The sequence below is a fragment of the Mustela nivalis genome (assembly GCF_964662115.1).
Source record: "Mustela nivalis genome assembly, chromosome: 8".
Classification (NCBI taxonomy): domain Eukaryota; kingdom Metazoa; phylum Chordata; class Mammalia; order Carnivora; family Mustelidae; genus Mustela; species Mustela nivalis.
In genome coordinates this window covers 121734633-121760213 of record NC_139027.1, presented here as the reverse complement: position 1 = coordinate 121760213, position 25581 = coordinate 121734633, and the positions used below count along the sequence as shown (strand labels likewise).

The window sequence follows — 25581 nt, the reverse complement described above, 5'->3', positions numbered from 1 at the left end:
AGGGCACACCAAAACCCCAGCTCCTGATTTTGGTGAAATCAGGAGAACACTCTGACTGCAAACGAGCAGGAAGCCTGGAGGAGCTCTCCAGAGCCTCGTGGTTGAAGTTGTATGTTTGAGGAAGGGGGTGAGGACGTCACTCCATGGAGCTTGGGGTCAGCAGTGTCTGTGTCTCAGAGGGGAGGAAGGGCACACCTGAAGGGTTAAAGCTGAAAGCTAATACTGAATAAATCTAAAAAAACCTCTTTAAATGCAGTGCTGAACCTCCCAAGAAAATATGTGGTTTTAGAGGGGAAAAAAAGGGAGGAACTGTTTTAAAATCATGTAGCCAGGATTTTGTTCTTATCCATGGATGGGGAGGTCAACAGATCAGGAGGTGATTGCCTTTGAAAGATAGTTTGTTGTTTTTCTTCTCAAGAGGGGGCAGGCTGGGCTGTGCAGGGCCACTCAGGGAAGTCCAAAGGAAAATGCAAGGGCTGGGTGCCTGCGTGGCTCAGTGGGTTAAGCCTCTGCCTTTGGATCTCAGGGTCCTGGGATTGAGCCCCACCCACATAGGGCTCGCTGCTCAGCAGGGTGCCTGCTTCCTCCTCTTTCTCTCTGCCTGCCTCTCTGCCTACTTGTGATCTGTCTCTGTCAAATAAATAAATAAAATCTTAAAAAAAAAAAAAAAGGAAGAAGAAAACGCAAGGGCCAGAGCCTCTGTTGTGGTTTCTGCAGGAAAAGCAAGGCAAGGCAGAGTGAGCAGGCTTAGGATTGGTTAGTGTGAATAATTCCAGCAGGTTCTTGGGTACAGGGGCTGTCTCACGGTCTCTAATGGTCTGGTGCCTGGCTCTGGGTGATTAGGGCAGAGGAACTTACTTCCTGGAGTAGGAGAGCCCGATGGGGGAGACAGTTCAGAGCATGGGCTCTGGACTGGTTGGTTTCCATATGAAAGGTGCCTTGGGCAGTGAGCTGTCATACACAAGGTGAACTAGCACAGGCAAAGGTGCTCAACATGGCTCGTCATCAGAGAAATGCACATTAAAACCACAGTGAGTAGCCACTTTGCATACAGTAGAATGGTTAAAATTAAAAAGACTGACAATACCAAGTATTGCTAAGGATGTGGAGCAACTGGAATGCTCATACACAGCAGACAGCAGTGTAAAAAATACTAAAAATGGGCGCCTGGGTAGCTCAGTCAGTTGGGTCATCTGCCGACAGCCTGGGTCATGATCTTGGGGTCTTGGGATAGAGTCCCGCAACGTCCTTGCTTGGTGGGGAGCCTGCTTCTCCCTCTCCCTCTGCCTGCTGCTCCCCTGCTTATGCTCGCTCTCTCTGTCAAATGAATAAATAAAACCTTTAAAAAAAACCCACTAAAAATATATTGCGTATATAATTATACTTCAGTAATTTATGTTTTGTATTTATTAAATTATGTAGTTATCAAGACAGAAAAGTAAGTTTAATACGTGAAGTTAAAAAAACATGCAAAATGGTGCCATATATTGCTTAGGGATATGTGCACATGCGGTAGAAGTATTTTCACTTTTGTGTGTGTGTGTGAGTCCTAAACCCCAAAGTGTCCTGGCTACTTCAGGGATGAAAAGGGAATTAAATCAGATAAGGAGATTCCATTTGTTGGTAGCATTTTCTTTATTAAGCTGGGTACTCATGTGCTCATTGATTTATTCTTTTATAAAATATCTTTATCATTATAAAAGATAAAAGTGAATAATATAGGAAGTTATGATTTGAATATTAAAGCCCTATACATCTTTCCACATATCTTCTGTTTCATTATATTTTTTATTGTATCTATTTGTATGTCTTAACATTTCGTAATGAACTTAAAAGTCACCTTGTCCAGCCTCTCTGTTAATTCTTCATGGTGGGAGATGTCTCCTCGGTAACCCGCTGCTTACACTTAATCTGAGATTTCATTCAGCAAGGGTAACGCTGGGTTATGACAGTGACACTTTTCTCAGCCCCACTCTATTCTGTCCCCCTAGGCTACCAACCTGGCTCCTGCAGACCCCAATGGCAAGGCAGACCCTTACGTGGTGGTGAGTGCTGGACGGGAGCGGCAGGACACCAAGGAACGCTACATCCCCAAGCAGCTGAATCCCATCTTTGGAGAGTGAGGCTGGGCCCTGGGTGTGGGAATGGGAGCACCTTTACCATCTGACCGCGTGGCCCCAGGGCTCCCACTCAGGCAGCTGCCGTGGTGATGGTGAGGGAATGGATAGAGGCTGATGAGACCCCCGGAGCCCCTGCCCCCACAAGACCACCTCCTAGGGCATGGAGGTGTCTTCAGCTGTTCTCCCTCCTGGCCAGGGTCCTGGAGCTCAGCGTTTCTCTCCCTGCTGAGCCAGAGCTGACTGTGGCTGTGTTTGATCATGACCTCGTGGGTTCTGACGACCTCATCGGGGAGACCCACATTGACCTGGAAAACCGATTCTATAGCCACCACAGGGCCAACTGTGGCTTGGCCTCCCAGTATGACGTGTGAGTCCTATAGACCCTCAGGAGCCTTTCTGAGTCTGACCAAAGACATTCAAATTTACATTCCCATTGGTGTCCAGATCCTTTGATTTCATTGAAGGGGACCGCCCCATGACCAAGACCTTATAGTGTAGTGGGTCAAGGCCTGGGGTTAGGATTTGGGATCTTATAACTATTAAGTCACTTGATCTCTCTGAGTCTCTGCTTCCTCAGCTGCAAAATGGAGGTAATATCAGTATCCCCTCCATTGAAGCATGTGGCATACATCTTTGATTTTCATGGCTACCATTAGTGAGGACTAATCTGTCTTGCATTAGAGTTATAAATCTGGATCCTGTGTCTTCAGGGGTCCCCATCCCTGCTCCTGTGCCCAACTGTGTCCATATGCTGACCCCAACGGAGGAATTTTTCCCTCTCTGCCCACAGGGACGGGTACAATGCCTGGCGTGATGCATTCCGGCCTTCGCAGATCCTGGCGGGGCTCTGCCAACGCTGTGGCCTTCCGGGCCCTGAATACCGAGCCGGGGCTGTCAAGGTGGGCAGCAAAGTCTTTCTGACACCGCCTGAGACCCTGCCTCCAGGTACCAGCCCCTCTCTGATGGACAACCCGAGGAAACAAGATTGTTAACAAGGTACAGGGCGCCCCTGGGGCCACTCTAGTGTGTGCCCCAAAGAGCCTGCCTCCTTCTGCAAGCAGAGGAAGTGAGTTTGGCTGAGTCAGGATGAGGTTCTTGGATGGCAGGGAGCAAATGGTCTTTGTGGGTGAGCATGATCTTCAAAGAGCCCTCAGGAAGCCCTTTCCCAATGACCTTTACCTGGGCACGACCTTTACCTGGGCACGACCACAGCTAATCAAGCTTCCAGAACATTGGGTGGCCCATAGAGGATCCCATATGACAAAACATGGCTGCAGAATTGAGCTCATGCCTCATAACTGGCTGGTGGTCTGTCCCTAAATGAGAGTCTTCTCAATGCCATGGCCCATCCCATCCCACTGGCCCTCCACTGCTGGTGTTTCACTGGCGGAAGTGGTTGGAGAAGCATCTTCCCACTTTCTGAGCCTCATGGACTTGCCCTCCCAGCCCATGGGCTTTGTCCCAAATAGCAGCTGCCTCAGCTTTGCATTTCTGCTGAGGACTGGGGGAGGAAGGCAGCAGCGTTGGGAGCTGCGCAGAACCCAAGCTTGCGCACCCGCAGCTCCCAAGCTTGCGCACCTGTTGTTGCAGGTAGAGGGGGCCCCAAGGTGGCAAGTGAGGTCCCCGAGGAGGCACAGGCATTGCTGGTGCTGCGGCGCTGGCAAGAGATGCCGGAGCTTGGGATCCAGCTGGTGCCTGAGCACGTGGAAACTCGGCCCCTCTACCATCCCCGCAGCCCAGGGCTGCTGCAGGTGAGGGAGGGTTCAGAACCCCAGAACTCCCATCTGCACCTGGACCTTCCCCAAGACCTTTACCTGGGCACGACCCAGCCACTTCTGATTTGGCTCCTGATCCTTGTCCCCAGCATTCCCACTCCAGTCTTAGACCCCCATCCGAGACTCCATACCTCCACCCCCGACTTTGTTCCTTCAGGACCCCCCCCCCCCCCGGGCCACCAAGGCTAAGAGCTGGCACTCCCAATCTGACCTCAACCACAGGTCCCTTGGGAACACCAGATCTTACTTTTGATCTCAACCTTCCACTCCAAGGCCTGATCCTTAACCCAACCTCTGTACTGGAAGCCCCTCTTTCGGACTCTACCTTCATCCTTACCTCCACCCCCACCCCACCGCAGCCAGGGATCTACAGGACTGGCCCTCTTGATCCCAGCTCTTCTCTCCTTTGGCTGTTGCTGGAGGAGGGGTCTTCAGTGGAACCCCTCAGCCTGGTCCTGTGTTCCCAGGGATCCCTTCACATGTGGATTGATATCTTTCCCCGGGATGTGCCTGCCCCACCCCCAGTTGACATCAAGCCTCGACAGCCAATCAGGTGAGCGCCCCGACCCCTCCTCCCCTGGGCAGGCGCACAGGGACTGCCCGCCGCCACAGACTGCCAGTGAAACAGGCAGAGGCTGCTGACCCACGCTTTTCTGTTGGGCGAGTCATTAAATACCCTTCCTTCTCATAAGCCATTGTGAGTAGAGAGCTGTCACTTGAAACCAAAAGAGTTTAAATGCCAATAAACCCTTTTCCGAGTTGAGCTCATCAGAGTGGAATTTGGTGTAGGGGGATGTGCTTCAGATGTTGTCCACAATCTGTCACTTTCTACCTCTGGGCTCTGCTTTCGTTGCTGTCACTCTCGGGGAGGCTTCTGCAGTCTGGGGGCGAGGTGGCTGCTAACAGTGCCAGGCTTACATCTTGCCAACTCAACTCCTTGAGCAGAAAAATAAACGTTGTCTTTACCAGGCCAAGCAAAAGTCTCAGGGCTGACTCTCCTCTATCAGCTTGCTTCAAATGCTGGTCCCTTAACCAACCCCTTAACCAACCCGCGTGGTTGGGGGGCTGGCCTCCGCCACCTCTGGAGCCTGGGAGAGGTGGGTCTTCCCCACTAGAATCACACAGACTGACAGTGTGGGGATATCCAGGAAAAACCCTGGCAGCCAAGGACAGGGCTATTTGGGGTAGTACAGGAAAGCTGGAGCCCCTCCTTCTGCCTCTCAGGGGTCGCAAGCCCTCATCCCCGCTGTCTCTCTCCCCCTCCCACTTGTGTCTGCAGACTGGCTCTCTCCCCTCTGCACCCTAGAACTGCAGCTTGCATGTCAGCCTGCTGCTGCTGCCTCCAGCTCTGTATCTGAGGTTATAGTCAACCTTGTCATGGCCATGGCCGAGGTCCTTCCTGCTTCCTGCAGCCCCTCTCAGGAACCCCTCAAGAGTCTTAAAACTCTCTTCCAATACATTTCCCAGCTATGAGCTCAGAGTCATCATCTGGAACACGGAAGATGTGGTTTTGGATGATGTGAACCCGCTCACTGGAGAGTTGTCCAGTGACATCTATGTGAAAAGGTGAGCCTGCGGGCACCCAGGCCCATGGCTGCGGACTAAGCGGAGATTGCAGTCAGGGGCTGGGGGCTTGGGCCTTGGGCTCACCCAGAGCCCTGTCCCCTAGGCCCACGAGGGGTGTGGGGAGCTGGGGAAGCGGCTGGCCTGGTGGTGGGGTGGGGAGGCCAGCTGGGGGAGGGCGGGTCTCTGCGCTGGGGTCCAGCCCTCCGCCTGCCCCTCTCCCCTGCCTGTAGCTGGGTGAAGGGGCTGGAGCACGATAAGCAGGAGACAGACGTTCACTTCAACTCCCTGACTGGGGAGGGGAATTTCAACTGGCGCTTCGTATTCCGCTTCGACTACCTGCCCACGGAGCGGGAGGTGAGCGTTCGGCGCCGGCCTGGACCCTTCGCCCTGGAAGAAGCCGAGTTCCGGCAGCCGGCGGTGCTGGTCCTGCAAGTCTGGGACTATGACCGCATCTCCGCCAATGACTTCCTTGGTACGGCTTCGCCTTCCTCCTGCCTCACCCCGAGGCCCCCATTTCTGTGCTTGTTGCCCCTGCTCCCCGTCTCTCGGTTCCCTACTCTAACCCAGCCCTGGATGCTGGGTTTCAGACCCTAGGTCACTATTCTTGGCTTTCTGGCCTCCTTACTGAACTTAGCCCAGAGCACAGACCTCTATTCCCACCCTATAATGTCCCCAATCCAAGGTCACTTTGGACTCGGACGCCATGGTCCCTGCTTTGGCAGTCCGGTTCCATCCTTGGCTCTGTTTGGCCGGGCTCTGACAAGCTGCTGCCACGAAAGCCATGCTGTGTGGCCCGCTGCTGTGGCCTGAGCATCACCCAGGAGCTTCTGAGCCCCAAGGCACAGTCCTGCTGTGTGTGTGGGTTGCTAGACAGACCTTGATCTCTGGCCTAACCCCAGAGCTCCGGACCTACAGGATCCCTGGAGCTGCAGCTGCCAGACATGGTGCGGGGGGCCCGGGGCCCCGAGCTCTGCTCCGTGAGGCTGGCCCGCGACGGGGCCGGCCCGAGGTGCAACCTCTTCCGCTGCCGCCGCCTGCGGGGCTGGTGGCCTGTGGTGAAGCTGCGGGAGCCGGAGGATGAGGAACGGGAGCAGCGGGAGGCTCCAGGCGGCAAGAAGAGGCAGAGGAAGAAGAGGAAGGGCCGGCCGGAGGATTTAGCGTTCACGGACCCCGGAGGCCACGTCCACGTGCTCACGGTGGGTGAGGCGGACTCCTGACTGCGGGCTGCGGCGGCAGACTGCTGACTGTGGGGGACGGGGGCAGGGCAGGAGGGGCGGGCCTAAGCCCACCTCCGAGCCCGGCCTCTGTTCTCCCTTTCTTTAGGGGAAGGTGGAGGCAGAGTTTGAGCTGCTGACCGTGGAGGAGGCGGAGAAGCGGCCAGTGGGGAAGGGGCGGAAGGAGCCTGAGCCCTTGGACAAGCCCAAGTGAGGGGGAGGCGGAGCTCGAGCGAGGCAGGAGGGGCGGGAGGGGGGCAGGGGCTTTCTGGGCATTCTGACATCCCCTTTTCCCCCCGCCCCCACAGCCGCCCGAAAACTTCCTTCAACTGGTTTGTGAACCCACTTAAGACTTTCGTCTTCTTCATCTGGCGCCGGTACTGGCGCATCCTGGTGCTGCTGCTGCTGCTGGCCCTGGTCACCGTCTTCCTCCTCCTGGTCTTCTACACCATGCCCGGCCAGATCAGCCAGGTCATCTTCCGGCCCCTCCACCAGCCCTGACCCCCACTGACCCTGCATACTCTTCCTGAATCTCCAGCCCCTCAAATCCTCCTGGGGAGTTCTCACCGACAGGAGCTGTTGGGAGTCCACTGCTTTCCTTGAATAAACTTGGCTGTGCCTCCCCTCTGATGCCTGAACTTAGGGTGTACATAATACAAGGGCAGAAAACAAAGCTGTCCCTGGGTGACAGGTGCTGGGGAGTCACCCAGGGGTGTGAGGCTGCTCAGAGGAAGAATGGGACCTGGCAGGAAGTTCAAGGCCAAGAGCCCTGGCCACCGAGCTATCATGCCCTCTGAGTGGCCCACCTGTTGCTCTTGCTCTGACAATGACATCCCTTTCACTTAACCTGCTTATGGCTTCTACCATTCTGTGACACCTAAGCACTTACCTACTTCTGATATGCTGAGAGTAAGCATATCAGCACACTTCTGGTTGCAAATAATAGAAATCGCAACCCAAACTGGCTGAAGCAAAAAGGCATTTTGGGGAACTGGCACGGTTGTGATTCCCAGGGCTTAGCTAGCAGCCTGTCCCAGGGGTCAGAAGATGTCACTAGGACCGGTTCTCTGCCTGTGGGCTCAGCTGTCCTCTGGGGGCTATGTCATTTGTAGAGAGTCCCCCCCCCCCCAAACTGCAGGATGGCGGCACCAACCTCAGGTCTCCCCACATTCACATCCTAGTTTTCCTAGTACCGACGGAGCCCAGAGCTGGCAATGTCGCACTGGGGGTGGGGGGACATGTGGATTGAGACCTCCTTGGAGCTTAGGGTGGGAGATCAAACCTCCTCCCAACACAGAAGTTGAGAAGGTAGACAGGGAGGTTTCTAGAGGAAACTGGGGTATTATTAAGAAGTAGAAATGGTTTCCAGCTGACGGAAAATACAAGGCTCGCTACAGCGCGCAATCTGATCTGTAACTTGCAGAGAAGACCTGGCCAAGGTCACATAGCTCGTGAGGGATCCCATCAGAGCTAGATCTCAGGTCTTTCTGCCTCTAGACGTTTTGCTCTCATCATCCTACCCTGCTTCCTGTCCTCTCTACTTCCCTCCCTACGAATGTCTTACCCAGACCCTCCCTGAGAAACGATCAGGTGAATTGCCCAGTGCTAATGTCCCTGCTTCCTGGGGCTGCCGTGCAGTGGGCTCCCGGCCCTGGCTCTGCACACGTACTGTGGGCTGTGATGGGAAGCCCTGGCGAGCTCCAGAGCTGGGGATCTGACGCCAGCCCGCCTCCAGAACAGCCACTGTTACGCCTCCGTTTTCCAGTACTGCCTCCACCTTGGAGACTGCGCACGACCTGCCTGGATCCCGCTCAGGAGAATGAGCCAAGGGTGGCAGGGAGAGGCCCTGGCTTCAGCTATCACGGAAGAGGTGGCAAGCCCCAGCCTGCACCCAAGGCCCTAGTACCACTGGGATCAGCCTGTCATAAGCCTGCGGGCCGTGGTGGTTCCGGGAAGTTCCTACTGGAAAGGTCCATCTTCACCCTGGAGCTGAGCCCCAAAGGCCAGAGACAACCGCACAGGAGGGATGGAGGACAGGGCTGTGGGACAGACATTCATCTGGTGTGACTAAAGCCCCATGAGCCAGGGGATGTCCACGTGGGGCTCCCAGAGGGCACCTGGCCTGATCTGTCAGTCCTGACTGCCTTTGGGAAGTGGCTGTGATGAGGGGTTGTTTCTAGGCTCCAACCAGACAAGAACCACACGGAGACCAGCCAGTACTATCACAACCAACAGATTTATGAACCTGCACTGAGACTGACGCCGAGTGGGGGTGGGGTGGGCAAGAGGCTGCGAATGACCACAGGGCCAAAGGGAAACAGGAGAACAGAACAACAGAGGGGGAAGGAGACAACTATGTTGTCTTCCCGAGGTCAATTTTCTTCTGGATGGCTCGAGCCGAATGGTAGATGAGCGAATCGATGAGTCCAGCCACTGGGGAGAGACACAAGGGCTGGTGCTGGCCCCGCTGGGCCCTTGACTGGATCCCAGAGCCTTGTCACCTGACCAGCTAGGCCAGCATCTCCCCTTGGTTGTTGAGGTAGTCTTCCTTCCCCAAGTAAAACTCCAGCAGGGAACCCAAGCTTCACACCCCCCCCCCACGCCCCAGCCCCAGACAGACGCCCTTGAGCTTCGAACCTGTGAACATGCCCCCGATGATGGCGCACACGCCTGTCAGGAAGTGCGTGAAGGACCTGATGGAGGGACAGGCAGGGGGTCAGCAGGCACCCCTCCACCCCGCAGTCCCAGGTCCCTCCCTCCTGCTACACTCACCTGTGCTTCTCTGTCAGCTTTACCATCATGGGTGACAGCTCATACAGCACAAAGACTCCGGGAAGCCCCTGGTCACCCATCAGCCCGTTGGCGACCTTCTCGTGCCTGGTCACAGAAAACTGATTTGTCCTCAGCACCTGGGACAGGAAGAGAGTCTGGGCCGGGGCCAAGTCTGTGACCTGGCTCTCAAACCCTCTCAGCCCTACACCTGCTCCTGCCCTTGTCCGTGGCACCTGGACTGTGTGGGAGAGAAAACAAGGCCCCACGTTGCTAATGACCACCCAAGACCCAGGGGCCACCCAGACACACTCTCAGCCTCACCACCCCGCCTTTCCCTGGGTCACCAGCTCTCTACAGTTGACCGATCCCAGCTACATGGGGTGGATTCTTCTACAGTTTACCGATCCCAGCTACATGGGGTGGATTCTCTAAGTGGGGGTTCACGGGATGGGAAACAACTTGCCAAGGCCGCACCATGAGTTCCTGGCAAGGCCAGGCCTGACTTCCTGTCTGCCGAGATGCTGCCCCATAGGCCACAGCAGAAAGGGGAGGAGGGCCCCCAGGAAGGGTTGGCCCGCAGGAAGGGTTAGCCCCCAGCCCAGGGCAGACTACAGGGACGGTGAGCACCAGAGGAATGGATGGAGGCAGTGAGGGCAAGTAGAAAGTTAAAGTGCTTTCAAGTCTGACAGCCTGGGCCCTGCACTCTGGCTGTGAGGGTGTATTACTCCCCCGCCCCCAACCTGCCATCCATCATCTGGGGATAAGAGCAGCACCCCACTTCCCAGGTCAACAGGACTCAAGTGCTTGGCACCATGAGGGACTCTGACAGCTGAGCTCCTGCAGACTCACCTCCCCGTCCACCTTCATGTACACTGTGGGTACCACCTTCACGAAGTACTGGAACATCATGGAGGCTGTAGGGGGAACAGAGCACTGGGCATGGGTGCCGGGCAGGGCTCTGGCAGCCAAGGGCTACCTCCCAGGCTGGTACCTTGGGGTGCGGTGACATTGGTGCGGTCCAGGGGGTTCACAATGCCCGGGTAGTCCTCCCCGAATGACAGATGCCGGATGTAGTGGGTCATGTTGATCTGAAAGCAACAGCAGCACCTGAGCCTTGGCACTCAAGACCCCACCAGGCCTCACCCCATCAACGGTTCCGCAGGACAGCAGCAGACAGGGATGCTGGGTCTGGGGCGGGGACGTGTGCAGACGGTGGAGGGAGGGAGATGTCCTGCCTGGGAGAATGTGACCAACACAGGCACCCCTACACCCCACTGGGGAACTCCTTCCTCACAGAGTCCACAGCCTCTGGGCCTCCAATTTGAGGTTCTGGTGGAATTCCACCACAAAGTCAGTAAAGGCTGGGCACGGACAGGTGTGGCAGGTGCCTGGTCTGCCTGAAGTCTCAAGCCAGGGGAGCCTAGCCTGGGGGTTGAGGGGGCCAGACTTCCCAGCTCCGACACCTGTCCTGCTCTAGTCTATATCAACCTCAATCATCAGAAGGTCTTTAAAAACATGCAAATCTGATTACATAATCACCCCGCTTCAAGGACCAATAACCTCCACCACCTGCAGGAGGAAGACCAGACCGTTGCTTGGCCTGAGGCTTGTGCAGTCTGGTCCGAGCCAACCTCTCCAGCTTCCTCCTCCACACCCACCTCTGCGGGTTCTGAGAAGTTCTCCACTCCCTCCTGACTTTGCCAGAGGATCTCTTTGCCCAGGACGCTCTTGCCCAGCCCTGCCCATCTCTGGCCTGTGCAGACCTCAGTTCTCTGCCCTCAGACTGCCAGGCATGGCAGAATATGGTGTATTTTTCTCTATTCCCCCATCCCAGGACATCCCTGCAGAGACAAGAAGGCAGCAGCCATCCCCCATGCCCATCCACCCCGCATGGCTTCTGGTGGTACGTACGTTGTCGAGGCCGAAGCTCTGCAAGTCATGGACTAGGAGAGAAGGGAGAAGGGGTCACCAGATGGGGTAGCACCAGCCTCCTGGCTCCCTCAGCGTCCTTGCTCAGGCCTCCACACCCCTCTTGGAGTGTGACTGCCTAGCTCCTCTGACCCTCCACCCCCCAGCCCGGCCCTGCTGAAGGGCCGCCCGTCAGGCCCCCCTTGGGCCTGTGTGCGAGTCCAGGCCCTCCTCGGACCTTAAGAACACAGACCCCATTTCCCCCCGACACATACAGGGAGCCCTCTATGGCCGTCTCCCAGGTTTCCACTCCCACCAAGTCCCTGCTTGCACCTCTGGAGACAAGCCCCTGACTCTGGTCTCTCACTAAGTACAGCTGAGGGCCAATTGCTGAGCCCCAAGGTGAGGTGGGCCCTGAGAAGGCTGTCCAAGCACTTTCCCCGACCCCCGGACTCCCACCATCAGAGCCCCCAAAGGAAACACTATGGGTACCCTGTACTGTCTATTCCAGAACCAGTGCTTCCTGCCCTCTGGCCCTGATCTCTCCTACTTGAAGGAACCCTACCTGAAAAGTAAGACCCCCATCCCAGGCCCCTCCAAACCTCCTCCCGTCCTGAGAGGGTAGGCTGCCCCAGAAGCGGGGGCTTGGCCTCCCTGAGGGGCAGGGCCACTTACTCTCCACAGCATGGACTGCAGCACGGGGGAGGCAGGAGAGAGACGGGAGGAAGAGAAAAGAGATTGAGAGCTTCACAACGAGAACTACGGAGCAAGACACATGGTAGAAAGGAAGGCTGGAATATTCTGGCTCAGCAGCAGGGTCTGGGCCCTGCTAACAAGGCTCCTCCTGGTCTCATCCCCAGGGGAACTCTTCCCTTGCCAGGGAGGAATGCAAGGGCTCTTGGGGGCAGAAGTACGCTGGCCTAGGAAGAATAAAAGATTTAGAGCCCAATAAGCCACTTTCCTAGCTGTATGACCTTGGGCAAGCAACTTGCCCTTTCTGGAGCTCAGTGCTCTCTACAAAGGGCTGTCCTGAGGACCAGGTAGGATCTAAGATGGAAAAGCACAAGGTAAACTTCATAATCATCCCCCCATAAAGCAACAAAGATGTCAGAAACTAGCTCCCAGACCTTCCATTCAGCCAGACCTTTGGCCTCAGGCAACTGTAGCCTAGTGTTCTGAACACCCTCCCGGGAGACAGAGCACCTCTGCTCTGGGCTCCCTGACTCGGGCTGCAGCCCACGTGGAGCAGCAGAGCAGACCTCTCACTGCGTGCCTCCAGAGCCCGGGCCAGCAGCGCGACCCTGACTGTCTCCCAGCGTTGCTGTGAGATTACCCTTCCCCTGACCCCTCCAGAAGAGGGGGCTCTGGACCCACCTCTCGCCCCTACCCAGCATTCAGCCTCATCCCTGCACACCGCCTTCCACACCAGCCACGGCGCTGCCCCCAGGAGGCCCGTTCCTCCTGCTCACCGCAGTCCCTGGGCACTCAGGACCGCCAGCTCATCTCTCACCCCCTCGGACGCCCGTCACAATGTAGCTTTGTACATCCCCCAATACAATCCCGACTCCCAACCCTCCCAGGGGGCCCCATTACTCATCAGGGAAACCCCTACTTCAGCCTCTATGCATTCAATTCATTGTCGCGCTCCAACCGCAGCCTGGCTCTCTCTTGACAGTCCTTTCCCTGCAGCCCCCTCAGGGGTGACGATTTCTTCCCCACACTTAGCCTCCTCCGTAGCCCAAAGTGAGGCCTTGCTTCTTAATGCCATTCCAGATCATAGTCCCTCGAGCTGCCCTAAAAATCCCCAGCTTTGCAGCTGGCAAAGTATACTGACTCTCCCTACTCGTCTTAGTCCCTTTGAGATCCACACAGAAGTTCAGGCTGGCCCTTCGCGCCTCTCAACAGCTCTCGGCTCTCTAGTCTGGCCACCACTCTCTCCTCCACAACCCTGTCACCCTTCCCGATGACTCCTGATCACCAGCTGTCATCCTACCTGTCCCGAAGTGGTCAGCCTTTCCTCCCGTCGCCATGTTTGGACTTTCTACACTTCTAGGGCACTCGGTTCTGTCTTCTTTTTCCCTCTTGAGGACGTCACCCTGGTGACGGTCCTGCCCATCCTGGAGCAGGACTGGCCGGCTCTGCGGCACGGCAGACTGTTCCTACTGCATATCACCCACTGCTGCCTCGCACAGCTTGTCCACCAGCCCCCTCGAGTCTGGCCCTTGCCCTCTAGGTCCAGCCGACTTCTTCCCTTTCGAGCAAACTCCACAGAAGAGTGGTGCTTTCTCACAGGCTCCAACCCCTCTCCCTTTCCTTCCTGAGCCACACAGTGCGTGCTCCCTATCACTCCACGAAAACTGCTACCAACGTCACAGTGACCACTGCCAGGTCATCCAGCCAGTGGGCGACTCTCAGTCAACGTGCAGAAACATCGGGTCTGGGTTTGGAAATCCTCCTTCTCCAGGCTTTCGGGACACCCCCTCTCCGCTGGCCTTCCCGTCGGACCAGCGCTCCATACTGGTCCAGCGGCTGCTTCCTCCCAATGCCCGTGTCCTCTGACAGGGGAGGCGCCGCACTCTGTCTTTGGAGCTCTCCTCCTCACTGCCTACCCTCACCTCCACGCGACCTCATCCTGTTCCACTGTTTTACATACCCGAGGACTGCCATCTAAGTATCTCGGGGCCGGACCTCTCCCCTGACCTCCAGATCCAGCCAGCTGCTTACCAGCATCCGGACTGTCTAAAAGGACACCTGGAGCCCACCAGTCTGAACACATCAGTCACCGAATTCCTGCTTGATTTGTCCAGCCATCTAAACACGTTCTTCTGAAGCTTCCCCTCTCCCGAAACAACTTCATGCCTCTCACTCCTCAGGCACAAAACTTCGGAGCCATTTTTGACCCCATCCCTTCCCGCATCACCACCGCCACCCATCAGCCACGCCTCTCGGCCTCTCCCTCCAACATCAGCCAGCCCGGCTTGTCCCTCCCCGACTCTGGCCCGGCCTCCATCATCCTGTGCCCGGATGGATCACAGCCATGGCCTCCTACCGGCCTCTCTGGTTCTGTCCTGCCCCCAGTCTCGTCCATGGAGCAGAGTGCTGCCTACCTTTGCCAAGTCAAGTCACAGCACATAGCACCTTCTCAAAGCCCAACGATGTCTGTGTGTCTCACGGAGAGTAAGGGCCCTCGTACCTTGTGGTGCCCTCCCAAACCCTGCAGGCTGTGGTCCCGTTACCAGGCTCACCTTACCCCTAGCCACACTGCCCTGCTCGCTGCGTGCCAATCCCCCGCTTTCTTACTGCGTCTCCAACTCACCAAGCCCGTTCTCAGCTCAGAGATTTGCATTTGCTCTTCTCTCTGCTTCAGACACCTCTGCCCGGACACCCCAGGGCTAGCTCCTTCACCTTCTTCAGGTCTTTACTCAAATGCCTCCCCATCAGTCCTTCCCCGCCCACCCGAAACCAATGGCACATATGCACCGTCTCGCCAGAGCCCCTCGCCTCCGTCATCTTGATCCTGCCTTTCTTGGGCTCACAGTACTCAACAGTAACGTTTGTGGTCTGTTTCTTTACTACACGCTGAGGACAAGGACTGTGTTCCGTTTGGAGCTGCGCTGTGAGTACCCAGACTAGAAGGGGCACGCGGTGACTACTGCATACCCAGTGTGTGCACGAAGGAACCCGGGAAGGAACAGAAATCCCACTTATTCATCCGTGTGAACAACCTGTGTGTGTGTGGGGGGGGACTAGTATCTGCAGCCCCATTTTAGAGAAGAAACTGAATGGGGCTCCATAGTCCCCAAATCTGACCTAACTTGGGAGGGGCTGACCCTGTGTTTGAGCCCTGCCCTGCTGACCCCCAAGCCTCCCACATGGCACACCTGATCCTGAGAACTACTCTGAGACAAGTGCCCCCCACAGCCGGGCTCTGGGCCGCAGCCTTCACCCACACAAGCACCCTAGGAGAGAAGGACCAGCCTCTCCATTTTCTAAAAGAGGAAATGAGCTCAAAAAGGTGAAGGAACTTCCTCCAAGTTTCGCACAGCCAGTAAGATCTGAAACTGAACTCTGAACCCAGGCAGTCTGGGTCCCCAGCCTGAACTGAACCCAGTGCTCTGAACTGTGTACCAAACTGCTGCCCCGTGATGAGGGTCTCCCCCGGGCCGAGGACACACAGCATCGGGCAGGCGCAGGGGCACTCAAACCCACCAGGGCATCCAGGGTCTAAAACCCCCCAGCGAAGGCAGGTGCACTCACCATGCACATGAGACTGCTGGAAGCTCTTCCCGGGAGCAAAGTGGAAGTTTCCGGCCACCTGTAGGGGATATTCCCACTCATTGTCCAGCCATCTCCTCCCTTCCTCTGGTCTCCTGAGGGCCTGAGAGGGCCCTCGGTTCACCGCAGAGCGAGGCCAACCCACAGCTCAGCTGGCCCTTTCCCACCTCAGTCCCTCCTGTACCTTGTTGACTTCTAAGAAGCCATACACTTGGCAGCCTTCGTTCTTCTGCTCCTGCATCTTCTGGCTGAAGCCCTCTCGCCGGCACTGCTCGATCGTGTCTGGGTTCTTGAAGGCCCAGCCCCGACGCCGATAGGCCTCCCGCACATCTTCACAGGTGTTGCAGCACCTGCGGGCAGGGGGGAGGGGTGGGGCACGCGGTGAGAGCCGCACAGAGGCACAGGCCGGGAGCCGGGACCTCGGGAGACAGAGCAGTGCTGTCCACGGACGAAGCCTCTGCCAGCCTCGCCCCCGGCCACCAAATGTTCTCAAACCACGTTTGCTCAGAGGCAGCAGGACTGTTAAAAATGCATATTCCCATTCTGTTGGGGATGCCGAAATGTTTTAGGACAGAGAGCAGTGACAGCTGCCCAACACTTGAATGTAGTTAATGCCACTGAATCCAACACGTGAAAATGGTTAAAATGCTAAGTTTTAAAAGTCATACATATTGTACCACAATGGGAAAAAAATATTAAATGCACACTCCCAGGCCCTACCCTAGACCTGCTGAATCAGCTTCTTGGGGGCCAGGGCCCGAGGAACAGAAGCAGTGGCCACCTATCACAGGCCTCATTACCTGGACTGGGCCCACAATCCCAGCTCTTTACATACAGGATACCCTAATCCCAATGTGACTGTTCTGGGAGACATGTTCTCATCAGCCCCCTTCCCCAGAGAGGTTATGTGGCTCTGCCCAAGGACACAAGCGTGGGACCCAGGCGGCTGGACTCTGAACTGGAGCAGGGACCACTTCAGCCTCCACCCGTCTCTGGCCCCACGCAGGGCCTGGCCATAGAGCCCCAGGCACGTGCACCAGGAGCAGTGACTGAGGCACACATCCCCACTCAACTCCCAGTCCAAACTCCCCCAGCTGCCGTGAAGCCCACCACAGACGGAGGATGGCTGACACACGGTGCCTCGCGGGAGCCCCCCACCCCGGCCCCCGGGGTCCAGCTCACTTGATGTCTTCTGTTTCGGCACCATAGCAGCTCTCACAGCGATCAGGGTCCAGGGAGTCAGGGTCAAACACCTTTACCTCGACTTTCCCGAGCTCTAAGGGGAGGACAGAGGCAGGGGCATCAGCTGGGAGCAGACAGAGCGAAAACGGCACCCCTGACCCCTGCACAAGCCCTTTGGTCTGTGGCCTGGGCATAATAAAAGCTACAATAATAGCTAATACTGGGGCGCCTGGGTGGCTCATTTGGTTAAGCGCCTGCCTTTAGCTCAGGTCGTGATCCCCATCAGGCTCTCTGCTCGGCCGGGAGACTGCTTGTCCCTTTCCCTCTGCCCCTCCCCCTCTCTTGCGGTCTCTCAAATAAATAAATAAAATCTTTAAAAAAAAGCCAATATTGGGGCGCCTGGGTGGCTCAGTGGGTTAAGCCGCTGCCTTCAGCTCAGGTCATGATCCCAGGGTCCTGGGATCAGTCCCGCGTCGGGCTCTCTGCTCAGCAGGGAGCCTGCTTCCCTCTCTCTCTCTCTGCCTGCCTCTCTGTCTACTTGTAATCTCTGTCTGTCAAATAAACAAATAAAATCTTTAAAAAAAAAAAGCCAATATTTATATGGTGCACACCATGTGTCCAGCACTAAGCACTTCGGCACATGTATTATTTCTCGAAATAAAAGTACAAGTAATGAAACAGTAACAGCAAATACTAAGTGTTAGCTGACTACAGGTCACTGTGCACAGAATGTCTTTCACCGCACACGGATCTGAGGAAGGTTGGGATGATTATTACCCACATTGTACTTGCAAAGATGGGGAAACTCAGAGATGAGAAGTGGCTCTGCCTAGGGTGACACAGTTAAGTGGCAGATTTCAGCCCTAGTTTCCAGGCGTGTGCCTTTAACCACCTCACCTTGGTGCTACACCTCAGACCTTTCTCTCCGCGCTCAACTCCCTGACTCTTAACTACCTCCTCCTAACCGCAGACTCCAATATTCAGTAACGCAACCTCCTGCCTTCCCAAGTCGTATTTTGTCCTCCCATCTGAGCCTCATTCCCACACGCACACCTAGACCCTGTTATTTCCCATGACCGCAAACCTTCCACAATTCAATTTCAAGTATCCCAATCTCTGACTCCTTATCCTTATGTTCCCAGCCAGCTCACTACCTCCGGTACCCAGAAACCACCAATTCTTTGACAACAATGACACCATCACCCCCTCACGCCCTCGCTTCCCTCTTTATTTAAATTCCATGGTCCAAATGGGGAACGGACTGTCTTCAATAAATGCTGCCGGGAAAACTGGATGTTTATATGCAAAAAACGAAACTGGACCCCTATCTTACACAACTCACAAAAATTAACTCGAAATGATTAAAGACTTAAATGTAAGACTGATAGTGTAAAACTTCTGAAAGAAAATAAGGAAAGAGCTCCCTGACATTGGTCTTGGTAATTATTTTTTGGTTATGACACCAAACGTATACGCAACAAAAGCAAAAATAAACAAGTGGGACAACACCACAATAAAAAGCTTCTGTATTGCAAAAGGAACGATTAACAAAATGACAGGGCAACCGATGGAATACAAGAAAACACTCACAAATGATATATCTGATAAGGGGTTACTATCCAAAATACATAAGGAACTCATACAACTCAACAGCAAAACAAATGAACATCAAAGGATCTAATTAAAAATGGACAAAGGAAAGGACCTGAACACACATTTTTCAAAAGAACACACACAAATGGCCAACAGGTAAATGGAAAAGAGCTCCACAGCATTAATCATCAGGGAAATGCAAGTCAAAACCCTAAGAGATCACCTCACACCTGCTAGAATGGCTGTTACCATTCATAAATACAAACAAACATGACACCTGGGTGGCTCAGTTGGTTGGGCGACTGCCTTCGGCTTGGGGTTGAGATCCTGGAGTCCTGGGATCTAGTACCACGGGGGCTCCCTGCTCAGCAGGAGTCTGCTTCTCCCTCTGACCCTCCCCTTCTTGTGCTCTCTTTCATTCTCTCTCAAATAAATAAAATCTTTAAAAAACAAACAAGAAATAACTAGTATTGGGGCACCTGGCTAACTCAGTATAGATGCAACTCTTCATCCTGGGGTTGTGAATTTGATCTCCACATTAGGAGTGGAGCCTACTTAAAAAAAACAAAAACAAAAACAAAAAAAACAGGGCACTTAGGTGGCTCAGTGGGTTAAGCCTCTGCCTTCGGCTCAGGTCATGATCCCAGGGTCCTGGGATTGAGCCCCACATTGGGCTCTCTGCTCGGCAGGGAGCCTTCTTCCCCCCCTCTCTCTGCCTACTTGTGCTCTTTCTCTCTCTGTCAAATAAATAAATAAAATCTAAAAAAAAAAAACCCTCTTTAAAAATAAAGCAACAACAAAAAACAAGAAATAACTAGTATTGACAAAGATGTGGGAAAAAGGGAATGCTCATGCACTGTTGGTGGGAATGTAAATTGGTGCAGCCTCTATGGCAAACAGTACAGAAGTTCCTTCAAAAATTAAAAAGAGAACTACCATATGTTCTAGCAATTCCATGGCTGGGTATATATCCAAAAAAAACCCAAAATCGTATTTCTTATCAGTATCTGCAGTTCCATGTTCTTTGCAGCATTATTTACAACAGCCAAGACATGGAAACAATCTAAGTGTTTGTCAACAGATGAACGGATAAAGAAAATGTGGTGCATATATACATAGTGGAGTATCATTCAGCCACTAAAAAGAAGGAACTCCTTTATCTGCAACAACATGGATAACGGTTGAGGACATTATGCTAAGTAAAATAAGTCAGACAGAGAAAGACAACTTCATGATCTCATTTACATGTAGAATCTAAAAAAGCCTGTTTCATAAAAACAGACACTAGAATGGTGGTTGCCAGGGGCTGGGAGGTGGGGGAAACAGGGAGATGTTGATCAGGGGGCACAGACTCCCAGTTATAAGATGAGTAAGTTGTGGGATCTACTGTATAGGATAGACTGTAGTTAACATACCGTACTGTATACTTGAAAGTTGCTAAGAGAGTAGATCTTCAATATTGGTTCTTACCACACACATAAAACGTAACCATGTGAAGTGATGGATATGCTAGCTAACCATACTATGGTAATCATTTCATAACACCTGTGTAACCCAATCATCACACGATACACCTTAAGTTTACAAAATGTTATTTTTTCTTTCTTTTTTTTTTTTTTTTAAGTGGAGCCTGAACCCATGACCCTGAGATAAAGGCCTGAGCTGGGATCAAGAGTTGGACACTTAATTGATGGAGCCACTCAGGTGGCCCCATGATGTTATACATCAATTATATCTTTTTTTAAAAAGATTTTATTTATTTGACAGAGAGAAAGGGAACACAAGCAGAGGGAGTGGGAGAGGGAGAAGCAGGCTTCCCGTCAAGCAGGGAGCCTGAGTGGGGCTCGATCCCAGGACCCCGGGATCATGACCTGAGCTGAAGGCAGATGCCTAATGACTGAGCCACCCAGGTGCCCCATGACGTCACTTTCAATTTCCACGATGAACAGAGAAGCAACAGAGCCCACTTGATCTCCCCACCAAATTCACCAGGCCACCTGCATTCTCTGTCAGCCCCTACCCTACCTTCACTGCTCTCTCTTATGGCAAAATACCTGAAAGTGTTTTTTTTTTTTTTTTTTAAGATCTTATTTATTTATTTGACAGAAAGAGAGAGAGAGAGATCACAAGCAGGCAGAGAGAGAGAAGCAGGCTCCCTGCTGAGCAGAGAACCAGATGAGGGGCTGGAACCCAGGACCCTGGGATCATGACCTGAGCCAAAGGCAGAGGCTTAACCCACTGAGCCACCCAGGTGCCCCTGAAAGCGTTATTTTTACTCAATGCCTCTCTTTCCTTTTCTGTTCTTTCATCAGATTTTCATCCTCAACAGTATCGAAACTGTTCCTTGTAAAGTCTCCAGGGGCCTCCATGTTGTCAATTGCAATGATCAATTCTTACTGATTTTATAGGACTATCAACAGCTTCTGACAGATGCTCACTCTCTCTTCTTGAAAGTCTCTGCCTCCATTTGGCTTTTGCAACATCTCTTGTTTCTCTTCTACCTTAATGGCTCTCAATCTTCCTTCCTGGATCCTCTTTTCCTGACTTCTAAATATTGGAGGGGCTGAGGGTACAGTCCCTAGACCTCTACTCTACTAACATTTTTACTCCTTAGGTCTTCTCCTTTAGTCCAATGGCTTTAATGCCATCTGCATGCTGATAACTCCTACATTTATTCCCCAGCCCTTCTCTAACGTCTAGACTGGTAGTCTAACTGCCTCCTTAACATCATAAGGTATAAAATGGGCACCCCAAGTTTAACATGCCTCAAACCTGAAATCTACCCCCCAATCCTCATCCTTCCTTGTGAGACCAATCCCCAAGAAGTCCCCAGTGATCATCACTTCCTGGTATTCACATCCTTATGTAGTCCCACCTCCCGTAATGAATAGGGCTGATCTGTGTGACCCCTTATATACTGCAGAAATGATGGTGTCCAACTTCTGAGGCTAGGTCATAAAAGCTGCAGTTTCTACCTTGTGGTTTCCCAGATCACATGCACAGGGAGAAGCCAGATGCCATGCCTTGAGGACACTGAAGCAGCTCTATTGAGAGGCCCGTGTACTTAAAGGCACTGAGGCATCTTGCCAACAGCCATACACCTGAGCTCTTAGGAGCAGACCCTCCAGCCCCAGTCAAGCCTTCAGATGACTACAGCCTCAGCCAAAAGCTAGACTGCAATCTCATGAGAGACCCTAAGCCAGAACCACCCAACCACACCAGTCTTGAATTCCCAACCCACAGAAACTGAAATAAAACAATGTTTGTCCTATTAAGCCACTAATTTTGAGGATAATTTGTTACACGGCAGGAGATAAATAATATTCCCTCCCTCTCTCTCTTTCTCTCTCTCTCTCTCACACACACACACACACACACACACACACACATCCTCTTTCTCCTCTCTGGTCATGCCTATTGCATGTCATTCATTTGCTCACGGCAAAACCCTTGGAATCAACCTCGACTCTGCTTTCTTATACCCTATTTCCAATGCTACAGCAAATTCCTTGGTTTCACAGGTTTTCAACATAAATCTGTTGAACAAACAACTGATAAAGCTCAGAACATAGCAATCCCTAAGGTGTGAGAAATCATAGCTTTGAGGAGGGTTTTGCTATTGTGGGAAACTGAATTAATGTAGGCCCCGGGAGGCCACCTAGGGACAGGAAAGGAAGTTAGGGTGAGCCGCCACACTGTACCAGGCATCACACACATATGACTTCATTTGGTTGTATAATTCCATGTGGTTGGTACTAGTGTTTATCATGGCTTTATAGGTGAGATCATAGACTGCTAGAGACAAAATTATACATTTGTCTGAATTACATTCAGGCAATCTAACTCAAGAATGTAAACTCTTAACCTTGAGCCACCCTTGGAAGTGCCTTCCAGAGGGGAAGAACACTAAAGGCTGAATTCAGCTATCGGGATGGGGAAGCGAATGCCCAGAGAAATGTGGGTCCACCTAGAGGAGTTCTGCCAAGGTAACAGCACATAAGACCCATCCTGAAACTTCTGTTACTCACCTGTGATAGGCAGGGATTGGAGACCTCTGAGAATGATAGCCAACTAGAGTACTCTACTAAGCCTGGATTTCAGGCCACTCTGATTCTTAATAACAGGGGGACCCTAAGCAAGCCACTTGACTTCTCTGGGTCTTAGCTGCTTCATTTGTCATTTGGCCAGCCACATCCCACTTGCCAGCAGGAAGGGCTTGGGCATGTCCAGCTCTGGGATCTGAGATCTGGCCTCCTCCCCACAGTTACCATGACGCTCGGCCTCTGAGCTCACGGGGATGCCATCCTTATCTAGCCGTTGCTTAAACAGGTTGTGCTCCACATCCAGCTGCTGCTCCCCAGCCACATCCATGGCATCGATGCTCAGATCTGGAAGCAGGAAGTCAGGGTAAGGTACTGGGAACCTAGGGCAAGGGGAGAATCTGGGTTTTGGAGGATAAGAGGATGCTGGGACTGTCTGGGGGCAGCAGTGGATTAGGGGGAAGGGGCTGTCCTGGAATCCCATCCAAAACCTAAGGCTGGAGGTGTGAATCTGGAAGCCCACCTGAGAACTTGCAACTCCCAGCCCTGGTGGGTACTCACAGGCACAAGGCATATGCGGAAAAAACACGTCGATGTTGATCTTCAGTTTATCTCCCCGTGACTTGTCCACATAGAGTTCAGGGTGCACCTGGAGCAGCACTACCTCAGTAAGACTTGGCCCTACGCCTCTCCTTCCCCACTCCCATCCCTAGAATGCCGAGCCCCGCCCACGTACTAGGCCCGCCCCTTACCTCAGTGGTGAGGTAATACTGCAGCTCGGACAGAAACAGTAGCAGCATGAGGAGGCCACTGACAATGGTCACTGCGGGGAAGGGAGCGAGAGTCAGAAGGGCCTCTGCTCCATTCTCTCAAGCCCCCCATAGGCCCAGTCGTGTCCAGGCGCCCAGGCCAAGCTCTCGGACACCCATGTCCCCGCGACCCCGGCCCCGTAGCGGCCTACCCGTGGCGCCCCCGCAGGTCTTAACCCGGAAGTCCTCCAGAGTCTTGGGGTAGGCATCGAACTGCTTGAGCTTCCCCAGCGCCTCCATGGGGACCAGCCGGAAAGGGGACGCCAGCCGGCCCGCCCCGGCGGCCTCCTGCTTCCGGCCAGGAGTTTGAGCCACGCCCCCTCTCCTTGCGCACGCAGGCGCACCAATGCGCACGCTTAGCACCACCCGTTGCTCGAGTTCTCGCTCTGGCCGCCCCGCAGTCTGAACTGGGTGGTGGGGACTGCTCCCGCGGACTGGGTAGTGTGTCTTGTGGACAGGGCTCCCGGAGGTGACTCTGCGGGGACAGAAACAGTAATAGCAGCATTCGCTTCCCTTGACCTAGGAACTGAGCCGAGAGTTTCCCATGAGACTCCTGGAACAACATGAACCTCCTAGAACAGTGGCTTTCAAAGTGTCCCCAACTAGCAACCTCATCATCACCTGGGTACCTGGTTAAAAATGCGTATTGGCCCTATCGCAGACCTGCTGAATCAGAAACTAGGAGTGGATCCCAGGTGAATCCCTGCAGTTAGTTTGAGAATCACTGCTGTAGAAAGTAGGTGGGATTTTCAACTCCCATTTTCTGAAAGAGGAACTGCCCGGAGAAGCTAAGTAACTTGCTCTGGATCACAGCCAGTTAATGGCGGGGCAACTCAACCACACCAGTCTTGAATTCCTAACCTACAGAAACTGAGAAAGCAAATGTTTGTTTTATTGAGCCACTAATTTTGAGGATAATTCGTCACACAGTAGCAGATATATAATATTCCCCTGTCTCAGACACACACACACACACACACACACACACACACATTCTCTTTCTCCTCTCTAGTCATACCTGTTGCAAGCCATTCATTTGCTCAGAGCAAAACCCTTGGAATCAACCTTGACTCCGCTCTCTTATACCCTGGGTCGTGGCTGGGTTGATTCCAGACCATTTCTTCTGGACCTCAAAGTAGGTAAACAAGAAATGTATATACATTCCACTTAAAAATGGTTAAGATGGTGGGGCGCCTGGTGGCTCAGCGGGTTAAGGCCTCTGCCTTCTGCTCAGGTCATGATCCCTGGGATTGAGCCCCACATAGGGCTGTCTGCTCAGCAGGGAGCCTGCTTCCTCCTCTCTCTCTCTCTCTGCTTGCCTCTCTGCCTACTTGTGATCTCTGTCAAATAAATAAAAATAAAATAAAATCTTTAAAAAAATGGTTAAGATGGTAAATTTTATGTTGTGTGTATTTTACCATATACACAATTGGGAAAAGAGTAAATAATAATTAAAAAGCAGGGACGCCTGGGTGGCTCAGTCAGTTAAGCATCAGACTCTTGATCTCAGCTCAGGTCTTGATCTCAGGGTAGTGAGTTCAAATTCTACACTGAGTTCCACACTGGGCATGGAGCTTACTTTAAAAAAAGAAAGAATGAAAGAAAGAAAACGAAAAAGAGGAATGTGTCTTGTACTGTGAAGCAGATAATAAGGAAACTATAACAGTGACAACAGGGGTAGGGACTTTCTGTTGTAGGAATTCCAGGATTAGATGGTCCTTCTCTTTCCAGAATTATTTTAGGTCGCCATGACAGGAGACCAAAACACTGACTCGTTAGAGACTTCACTCTTCATAATATCAGGCTTTATACTAATGCTTCAAACTTCTCCATCAAGGCAGGCTCCTCGAACCTTTGGAGCAGGTAGGGACTGCACAGGACTGGTTCCCCTGTAGAACAGGTCACTGGTCCCCTGTAGCTGCTGCCTACAAGCCCATCCAGAGAAGAGGAAGGTTTCAGTTCCTTTCATTGGTTCCTTCTGCCATGTCACAGTCTTCTTTCACCTTATTTTCACACCGATAAATAAACTTCTCCTAATTGTTAAATAAATAAATGCATTTGCAGATCTTCCATGTTCTCCTTCCCCAGTGCGGTTGGACCATTTTTCTCTTGGGAGAAATATGGAGACCTCAGTGTCTCTGGATTGAAAACAAGAGTCACAGGGTAGAAATCCCACTGCTTCCACTGAGAAGGAAAAATCATAACAGAGCTGGGGCACCTGGGTGGCTCAGTGGGTTAAGCCTCTGCCTTCGGCTCAGGTCATGGTCCCATGGTCCTGGGATCCAGCTCCACATCGGGCTCTCTACTCTGCAGGGATCCTGCTTCCC

General features: G+C 53.2%; 2 protein-coding genes across 8 annotated transcripts in view; one reads left to right on the top strand and one right to left on the bottom strand.

Annotated features, from left to right (window-relative positions):
* The window catches only part of LOC309871970 (fer-1-like protein 4), a 34804-nt gene extending 27309 nt beyond the window's left edge, over nucleotides 1–7495 (top strand). For 3 of the 6 annotated variants that reach the window (XM_082745459.1, XM_082745458.1, XM_082745457.1), the window contains 10 exons: nucleotides 1992–2119; nucleotides 2317–2487; nucleotides 2911–3065; nucleotides 3711–3871; nucleotides 4363–4448; nucleotides 5363–5461; nucleotides 5692–5933; nucleotides 6377–6657; nucleotides 6785–6885; nucleotides 6984–7495. In XM_082745459.1, the coding sequence (XP_082601585.1) occupies nucleotides 1992–2119; nucleotides 2317–2487; nucleotides 2911–3065; nucleotides 3711–3871; nucleotides 4363–4448; nucleotides 5363–5461; nucleotides 5692–5933; nucleotides 6377–6657; nucleotides 6785–6885; nucleotides 6984–7176 (1617 nt within the window). In that variant the 3' untranslated portion in view covers nucleotides 7177–7495. Of the gene's footprint in view, nucleotides 1–1991; nucleotides 2120–2316; nucleotides 2488–2910; nucleotides 3066–3710; nucleotides 3872–4362; nucleotides 4449–5362; nucleotides 5462–5691; nucleotides 5934–6376; nucleotides 6658–6784; nucleotides 6886–6983 lie in introns of those variants that run through there. The other 3 variants (XM_082745460.1, XM_082745462.1, XM_082745461.1) reach the window with 3 other exon arrangements.
* Nucleotides 7496–8892: 1397 nt separating this feature from the next.
* Nucleotides 8893–23602, bottom strand: ERGIC3 (ERGIC and golgi 3). Of its 2 annotated transcripts, XM_082746184.1 has the most exons (14): nucleotides 23407–23579; nucleotides 23198–23268; nucleotides 23007–23094; nucleotides 22674–22793; nucleotides 16813–16906; nucleotides 15815–15980; nucleotides 15613–15670; nucleotides 12031–12045; nucleotides 11359–11390; nucleotides 10439–10535; nucleotides 10297–10361; nucleotides 9448–9584; nucleotides 9313–9368; nucleotides 8893–9108 (listed from the first exon to the last, which is right to left on the bottom strand). In XM_082746184.1, the coding sequence occupies exons 1-14, from the start codon at nucleotides 23492–23494 to the stop codon at nucleotides 9029–9031; spliced, it is 1167 nt and encodes a 388-aa protein (XP_082602310.1). In that variant the 5' UTR covers nucleotides 23495–23579; the 3' UTR covers nucleotides 8893–9028. The 2 variants fall into 2 exon arrangements, with proteins under 2 accessions (XP_082602310.1, XP_082602311.1); XM_082746185.1 differs by lacking the exon at nucleotides 12031–12045 and having other exon boundaries at nucleotides 23407–23602.
* Between the last annotated feature and the right edge of the window lie 1979 nt (nucleotides 23603–25581).

Coding starts and splice junctions, on each gene's coding strand:
- ERGIC3 (XM_082746184.1), bottom strand. CDS start 23,494: ATGGAGGCGCTGGGGAAGCTCAAGCAGTTCGATGCCTACCCCAAGACT. Junction 22,794..23,006: donor TCCGCATATGCCTTGTGCCT/GTGAGTACCCAC, acceptor TCCTGCTTCCAG/ATCTGAGCATCGATGCCATG. Junction 15,981..16,812: donor GCCGAAACAGAAGACATCAA/GTGAGCTGGACC, acceptor CCCTGCCCGCAG/GTGCTGCAACACCTGTGAAG.